We start from the raw sequence: 7,868 nt of genomic DNA, 5'->3' as shown, positions 1-7,868 counted from the left end.
ATAACAGAAATGATTAGAAATGTTAAGAAAAATTATATATAGAATTCCGCCTTAGGCGATAAGTTGTATTCAACCACTTCATTCTCGTACATTTCAATATTCTGCAACATTATCGAATAAATGTGTATTATTTTACAAAATCACATTAATTTTATAAATAAAAATTACAATTACTTTCGTTATACTTTATTTATTATGCGTTTTTTCTATTTACGTGCTATTTAAACAATAAAATAATAAGAATTGTATGTTTTTCTTCATTCAATAAAAAACAGAAATTAATTTTTTAAACCGTTAAAACTTAATTTATAAACTCTAAAGAGAACCATGAAGAAAAGGATGCTGCTGTCTTCCGCGTTCCACAAACTTACTTGTGGAAAATATATTATTAAAAAAAGATCGTTAAAACGAAGAACTATCTCGAACTTACTATATTGATGTCCTTGTCCAACTCTCCTACTTGTTTTCCATGTGTAACCTTCAGCTTCTCTTTCTCACGACCCTGCTTGATTTCTATATTCTTTCTCTCTTCCACGAATTTCTTCGTATTCTGTTGCTTCTTTTCGCGAAGTCGCCTGTCCTTCTCACCCTTTGTCTTCAAAGCCTTATCATTCATCACCTCTTTCGCCGTTTCCACTGACACTTTCGCTTGATTGGTATTCATATCCTTTATGTCTCTACAATATTAACGTGTTCAAACGATATAGTAAAAAATATTAGAACTTATTTCCCAAATTTTTGCAGTAGCAGCATTTGGGAAGTATAACAAAACAAATAAATGATGTGAACCAACTTGTCGTGCTTCGCCTGCAATTGTTTAATTTGTGTAGCTTGCACGATCTCGATTAGTCTCTTTAACTCATCACGAGAGCTCTGTGTCTGATTTTTCAATAAATCCCATTCCTCCTTCCTCTGCTTTTCCATTACGGTGGACCATTGAGCTGTTTGTTCGCTTATAATTTTCTTGACATTCGCGTCTTGCGCCAGAGTATTTTTGCTAAAAATATCATGTACGTTAAATAGCATATAAATATACAGAGTCTCATGATTTAACGGACAAACTATAGGAGCCTGTTCTATTAAAGGAAATATAAGAAAAAAATATTATATGAAGTTTAGCCAGAAATGCTTTATTGCGAAATTATAAACAAATATTGAAATGGAACATTTGGTATTTTGATAGAATATTGATATTTTATGGCAGTTATTGTTTTACGACGATGGAAATCTAACATCTTTTATCTTTCCATACACGAAATGTACACTTTCATATTCTGTGCAATGGAAAATACGTCGTTTCCTTTTTCACGTTTCGTTTTAATATTTGTTTATAACTTTGTAATGAAGAATTTCTAAACAAAATTTCACATAACATTTTTTTTCTATTTCCACTTATAGAATATGTTCCCATAGTTTGTCCGCTAAATCCTGAGATATCTTGTATATAATATTAAATATAATATTCTAAATTTCTCAAATTTTCTTCACGCGATAGAATTACATTAAAGTAGAAAACTTCACACACAACGCACTCCTTTCCTCTAGTTAATTTCTCGATGGCACTGCAATGATTCTTCTGCATAGTTTGCCTCTCTTTAGCGTGTTTCTTTTTTAGAGTATCCAACTCTTTCTGGTGCTTTTTGCCTATTTTAAAACCTTTCTCCTTTTTTAAGGATTCTAACGTAATAGGTTCCAGTTTAAATGTCTCTGCTGAAATTATGTAAGAGTTGTATACATATCACATGTGTAAACAATTAAATAATATTTGGTGCAATTTGTTCCCTTATACCATTTAACTGAATCATTATTTTGTAATATAAAAATATAATTATACATAATTTTGTTACCCTTCTTCGCTTCTTCTTCTTTCTTCTTTTTAACATCGGTCTGTTCTATTCCAAGTCCCTTCATCGTTTCAGTTTGCTTCTCGGCGGCCTTGCTAAAACCGCCCGGATCCGACAAGGCGGCCATAAAGTCTGAAATTGGAGGCGTGCTTGTGAGAGAACGCCGTGAAGAGTGCTACTATTTTTGAGCCGCTGGGATACTACCTTCGAATCCATCGGGGACGTAAATCTTCAGCTCTATGTTGCAGAAGAGCATGGGCAACGCCATCGGGAAGTTTGCTTCGGTCTTCAAGGAGATGTGTCTATAGCCAGCCTGAAGGCCGTCCAAGGGTAAGATTCGCTGTCCGAGCAATTTACCATTTTCTTCGTACACACCTGCCGGAAATGAAACATAATGATTGCAAAATATTTGTAGACATTAACATTTATTTACTTCAAATTTATATTATAATGGATATCCACGTAAAGAAAGAGGCATTAGTACCAAATCTGAGTACTGCCAAATCGGGAAGCACGACCTTCCGGAACAAGAACGGTTCCTCGTTGTAGACCGGATTTAGACCATTCGCCGGCACCATCCGTGTTCTGAATTCTTTCTTGATCGTGTCTGCTGGTAGACCGTACATGTCTACCTCCACGTACGTGCCCACCTTCTTATCCGACAAGAATTGCCCGGCTATGACTTGAACCGCGCACTGCGCGGTGATGATACCGTCGACGTCCTCGGAAAAGGGATCGAAGCTTCGATCGGGTCTTCGCATGAAGTCCGGTTTTAATAGATAACCCGTCGTACCGTTATACTCGAATTTTCCCTGATTGAGCTGCATCGGCAAATCAGGAGTTTGAAAATTCAAAGCCACCATCTGGCAACCGGCGTTCCAAAAAACCTAAGTAGATGAGAATACCTCGCATAAAACAAGTATATGTAAAACAAGGTGGTCATTCTTGAAATAATATTTAATGAAAGAACGTGTGACTTTCGATGTAGTTCGTATATATATTATTAGACAATACAAAAAAACTGCTTTTACTAAAAATTAAAAAATTTAAGTATTGTAAATAAAGATCTGAAAATAATTTTATTGACCTATTAAAATAATTATATAAGTAACTCAAATATGTGATCAGCAATGCTGCAAAAAAAATGTTAACATTCTAACTTAATAATCATAATTATTTTGAGTACAAGAAAATTATTTTTAGATTTGTATCTAGATAAATTTTTAGATATATTAAAACCGTTCTTTCTATGTAGAGATAACGTGAGTAATAACTCTGCGGGAAATCTAAACGCGTTTGTGTATCGTCGCAGTTACCTGGGGCATGTAATTCGACGAATCAGCCCTCGTGCCCTTTGGATATATTCGACTCATTTGCCGCTTGTTGTAATTAACGAACTCCACGGAGTGAGTTTTCAGATAGTTAAGAGCGGCAGTCTCGGAGAACGAAGACATATTATGATGTATATTCTTGCCTGCAACGTCGGGGTCGAGACATTAGTACATGTCGCGCGCGCGACACGTGCGCACGTGTACGCTCATTCATTTAACTCTCCTTAAGTCTCCAGGACGTACGCACTACCACATAAACACCCGCTACCTCGGTAAATTTAAGACATATATGGCACATAAAACTCATCGCGCAAAGAAGAAAGTATAATATTAAATTTCACGCATTTACAGATTCATGTATTCGCTGGATAAAATCTTTACATGATTTTACAGTATCTTAGAAGCTTCCAAAAAAGTAATAAAATAGATAATAATTTTAACAGTAGGACTAATATAGAATTTTCTTTTGTTTTTCAACAGAAACGAAATAATGTAAAAGCAAGTGAGATGCGTGGTAAAAAATATTTTTAAAATTGTGAAAATTATTTAAATTATACCGTGTTTATTCATTTTAATCATATCGTCAGTATAATAAAATCACTTTTAACACGAAATGAAAAATAAAAACTTTTGAACTTTATTTTTTATTTCTGTTGTGTTGACGATATTATTTGATAAATAGATATGTGCTGAGCACTGAAGCATGTGCTCTTAATGATGTACTTCAACAAATTTGGCTCGTTATTTAATGTACTGCGAATTGAAAAAAATTGAAAAATATTGGACTAATTATATCGATTTTTATTATTTAAATATATAATACTATATATATATTTCTTGAAAAAAGAAATAGAGAAAAAATAAATTAATCAGTTTACTCATTTACATATTGTGCAAAAATACGAAAGTTTATAAAAAAACACCGTTATTTAAAAATTTACAAACCAGTTATTTTGACGATTTTAGTGCTCTAATGTTAAAAATGATTTTCATAAATTCTTAAAGTTATCACAAATTCATACGTTGATTATCTTAACTATACAATTATTATACGATTACTGATAAGTAGAATGTTTCGATAAATGGTATCACGTACTTTCTGCAGTTTCGAAACTCTGAAACTTTATTGGCTGCGCGTAGTTTATCATTGCCGAGAGATAAGGATGAACTTGCATTGTACTGCCCGTGTATTGGATCGCTTGTACCTCTTCAGTACCTTCGCCTCCGGCAGAAGCTTCGCCTTCCTGCACAACGTATCAAAGGTAATGTGTAAAATTGTTGATTTTTCAAAAAAAGTGAAAAAGTTAAAATGAAATTTAACTGTTTGAAAATTTATTAATATGGTTAATTACCTTCGGTGGTTCTGGAGGTGAAGCAGTTGCGGGTGCACTAGCATCTTCTACTACTTCATCCTTGTCTTCGAATTGTCCGGCGCGGAAAAGTTCGAGCTCGATTTTTTCCACTTCCGGCTTCAATCGTTTATTTTTTATCAATATTTTGCTTTTCAATGCGCTTGGCGGAGGGAGAACACATCCAGGCTCAAGCTGAAAATAATGTACACGTTCACATATGATTATTTTTAATTTGCTGATTGGGTCATTAAGTTGGTTCTACATTAGTCACATTACAACGTCGCGAGTCGCAAGAGTGTCGCAAGCGTTGCAGTCCAATTAGAGTTGAACTAGCTTGATGTTGATTGGACCGCAACGCTTGCGACGCTGCAATGCGACTACTGTAAAAGCAGCTTTAAACGTGGTGTCTCTTGACGCATCTCTCACTCACGGGATAATCTTTTAAGGGCTCTTTCAGCAACAGGTCACCAAATATTTCGTCGCAATATTTAGCCAATTTATATTGCTGCTTCATGCAGCAGTGATTCTCGAAACTCAAAATTATAGGATACTCGGAAGTGACGAATGCAGTATCTCTTATGGCATAAATCACATCCTTGAAAAGGATGTCGGTACACATAGCTTTGCCGTGAGTTATAATCGGCTCCTCGTCCTCGCCCTTTCCATCCCAACAATCCAACTCGACGCATCTGCAGTCGCAATAGTCTTTTTTCATTTTCCATCCGGAATCATTTCAAAATATTTTTCGATCTGTATATCGTTTTCTATTCAATCTATATGTCGTTACAAATTGAAAGATTGTATTACCTGCAACCAGCAAGCAGAACCTGTCGATACATTTCAACAGTGCTCTTGCCACCGATCTGACGGCCGCTAAGATAAGTGTTGTGGCTCGAATTGATATAATAATGCGAGAGCGGCTGGTCCAGGTCCATCCATTCTTCTAATTTGTCTAAAAATACCGGCGCGTTCTCATCTGACATCAAGTATCGTATAAAACCGTCCTTCGTCAGTTTCTCTGAAAATAATAAAATTAGAATACACGACATAAAAAATGGACAATAACGAAAAATAAATCAAACTTTGTGGGAGCTCACTTTCCGCTTTTGCTTTCTCATCCGTTTCGTAGTCATTGATGATCTCGATACATCTCTTTTCTGTATACAGTGGATATAACATCTCATTGAGTCGCGGATCTCTCTGTTTTGTATTCATGAACTCCACCAATTGCTGCAAATTTATGGTATCGATTTTCCCTTTCGTGCTATAAACCAGAAAATAATGATGTGTCTTCTATAATGTGAGAAATTATGCAAAATCCAACTTAATACTTACATGGATTGAAAAAGCTCCTCTATATCATTCCTAGGACATATCTTGAAGTACAAATTATAAAATTTATCAAACGTGAAAGCCTCTGGTTCTATTTTGTCATTCTAAAACGTGAGAAATAATCACTTAAAATTAACATCAATATATTTAAATATCAAATAATGTTATACACCAAATAATAATATTTAAAAATTAATTTAAACTTTGTGTATATATACTAGGTAATAACTTCGTAAATATACAAAATAATATTATTTTTTTTACGTGTAGATTTACGTGCAAAAATCATTTGTAAGAGAAACACTTTTACGTTGTTGAATTAACGAAAAAGCTAATAATTCTCTATTCCATTTGAAATAGGAAAAAGTCGTACAACTTGCAGCGATAACTTTGGAATTTTCTTAAATGAACTTTAAGTAAACTTTATTGATCGCATTCACAAACGTTAATTAAGGCTCTTTCCTTTTGAAAATTCTCTTATTGACTTACCTTTCCACTGGGCAGACCTAGTTCCGATAATCCTTGATAAACGAGTTTCTCGGTCTTTCCAGATGCAAAAGTCTTTGATATCACTTTCACAGGAACCTTTCCTTTCGAATCGACTTGAAAACTTAGCCGCATCCAACTGGCAGATCCGATTAATGAGCAGCCAAATTTTATTTAATGATCAAAATAAACGACATCAGCATTCAAATAAATATTTGTTATATTTTTCCAGCTATATTGGATTCGAATTAATGAATACGTACTGCTTCATAAGCTGTATTGTTGGACAAACGTTACTTGCTTTTGTATTGTGCGTAATTAAACGCAAACCGGCTTGCCAATCCTGAATTGATTAACCACAGATTAACATTAACATATAGAGAAGTTAAATAAGAAGATAATTGAGAGCACTAATTACATTATCGATAAAGCCATACAAAATAAATGCAAACGGAAATCAAATGTATATTTAAAACAAAAGATAAAAGAGCAAATTGAATAATTAAATTAAATGTTAAATTGTAAGTAATGTAAGTTCTGTATGTTAACGGTCAATGTTCAGCTTACGCTGCCTGAGTAATTTAATTATAATAAGAATATAACATTTTAGAACGAAATTAAAAAAAAGTTGCAATAGTATTCATAGATTTTCTAAAGTTTGAGTTTATGTATACAATCTTAATTCTTTCACAACTTCTTGATTATTACCTTAGCCATTTGTGCATCCGGGCATACAATGTGCTGATAAGTAATATTAGTATAATCCACTCCGGAGCAGATAGTTAAACTTTTTTGGTCTAATTGCTCAGAGGTTCCGTGTTTACTTAATTTATTGCATAACTTTGGATCCTAAATAAATCGATCGTCGACGTTACTCAATGAAACAAATCATTATTACTATAATATTGTTCTCACAAATCATTCCAGCAGCATTGCAACGATCCAGCAATATTACGATAACATTGCAAATGTTGCAATGTCATTGCAAGCTTTAATGACGTATGGATTATTTTTCTTTATACGAATTTTTTTACCTTTGGCGTACCCCCATAACGAATATCGCTCACTTGAGCCAGTTCTATAACATCACCATCCTATAAAAAGTTATGAGCTATTTACGTCGTAAGTTCGTTTATTAAAAACTAATAGCCGAACAAAATTTATCTATTTAGAAAGAAATCTATAAGGATTCTGCGGGGTAAGCTACCTTGTCGTCACTTTTCCAATATATGAAGAAACCGTACTCGTCGACTTTAAATAGGCAATCCGGCTCGTATTCGGTAGTCTCCTTGTCTTCGAACCATCGATCGAACACCGAGCCATTTCTCAAGAGCTCCGGCACTTCGATGCGCCAATTAAATTCGAACTTCTTTGTCATGGTTCGGCAACTTTAAGCGGAACGACGTTAAGGTAAACTTCAATGCGAACTTGAGCTTGCCCGATGCTCAAATGAGAGAATGCCATCGCGGAACTTGTGTCCCAGAGACGCATAATGCAATTAGTTATATCTAATTTACCGTATG

At 34.4% G+C, this 7,868-nt stretch overlaps 1 protein-coding gene across 2 annotated transcripts; it reads right to left on the bottom strand.

The window, feature by feature from the left end:
- Nucleotides 1-21: 21 nt before the first annotated feature.
- Nucleotides 22-7,801, bottom strand: LOC108763220 (1-phosphatidylinositol 4,5-bisphosphate phosphodiesterase). Of its 2 annotated transcripts, none has more exons than XM_018510653.1 (19): nucleotides 7,553-7,801; nucleotides 7,380-7,439; nucleotides 7,054-7,194; nucleotides 6,609-6,688; nucleotides 6,349-6,484; nucleotides 5,863-5,963; nucleotides 5,625-5,791; nucleotides 5,335-5,545; nucleotides 4,958-5,216; nucleotides 4,528-4,719; nucleotides 4,272-4,419; nucleotides 3,161-3,318; nucleotides 2,329-2,731; nucleotides 2,049-2,219; nucleotides 1,848-1,976; nucleotides 1,533-1,710; nucleotides 794-997; nucleotides 431-677; nucleotides 22-101 (listed from the first exon to the last, which is right to left on the bottom strand). In XM_018510653.1, exons 1-19 carry the CDS (start codon nucleotides 7,721-7,723, stop codon nucleotides 33-35), a joined length of 3,225 nt encoding a protein of 1,074 aa, XP_018366155.1. In that variant the 5' UTR covers nucleotides 7,724-7,801; the 3' UTR covers nucleotides 22-32. The 2 variants fall into 2 exon arrangements, with proteins under 2 accessions (XP_018366155.1, XP_018366157.1); XM_018510655.1 differs by having other exon boundaries at nucleotides 1,533-1,707.
- Nucleotides 7,802-7,868: the final 67 nt, after the last annotated feature.

This window comes from Trachymyrmex cornetzi, unplaced genomic scaffold (genome assembly GCF_001594075.2).
Source record: "Trachymyrmex cornetzi isolate Tcor2-1 unplaced genomic scaffold, Tcor1.1 scaffold346, whole genome shotgun sequence".
In the NCBI taxonomy this organism is placed as follows: domain Eukaryota; kingdom Metazoa; phylum Arthropoda; class Insecta; order Hymenoptera; family Formicidae; genus Trachymyrmex; species Trachymyrmex cornetzi.
The sequence above is the reverse complement of the archived record's forward strand: the minus strand, read 5'-3'. Positions and strand labels throughout refer to the sequence as shown.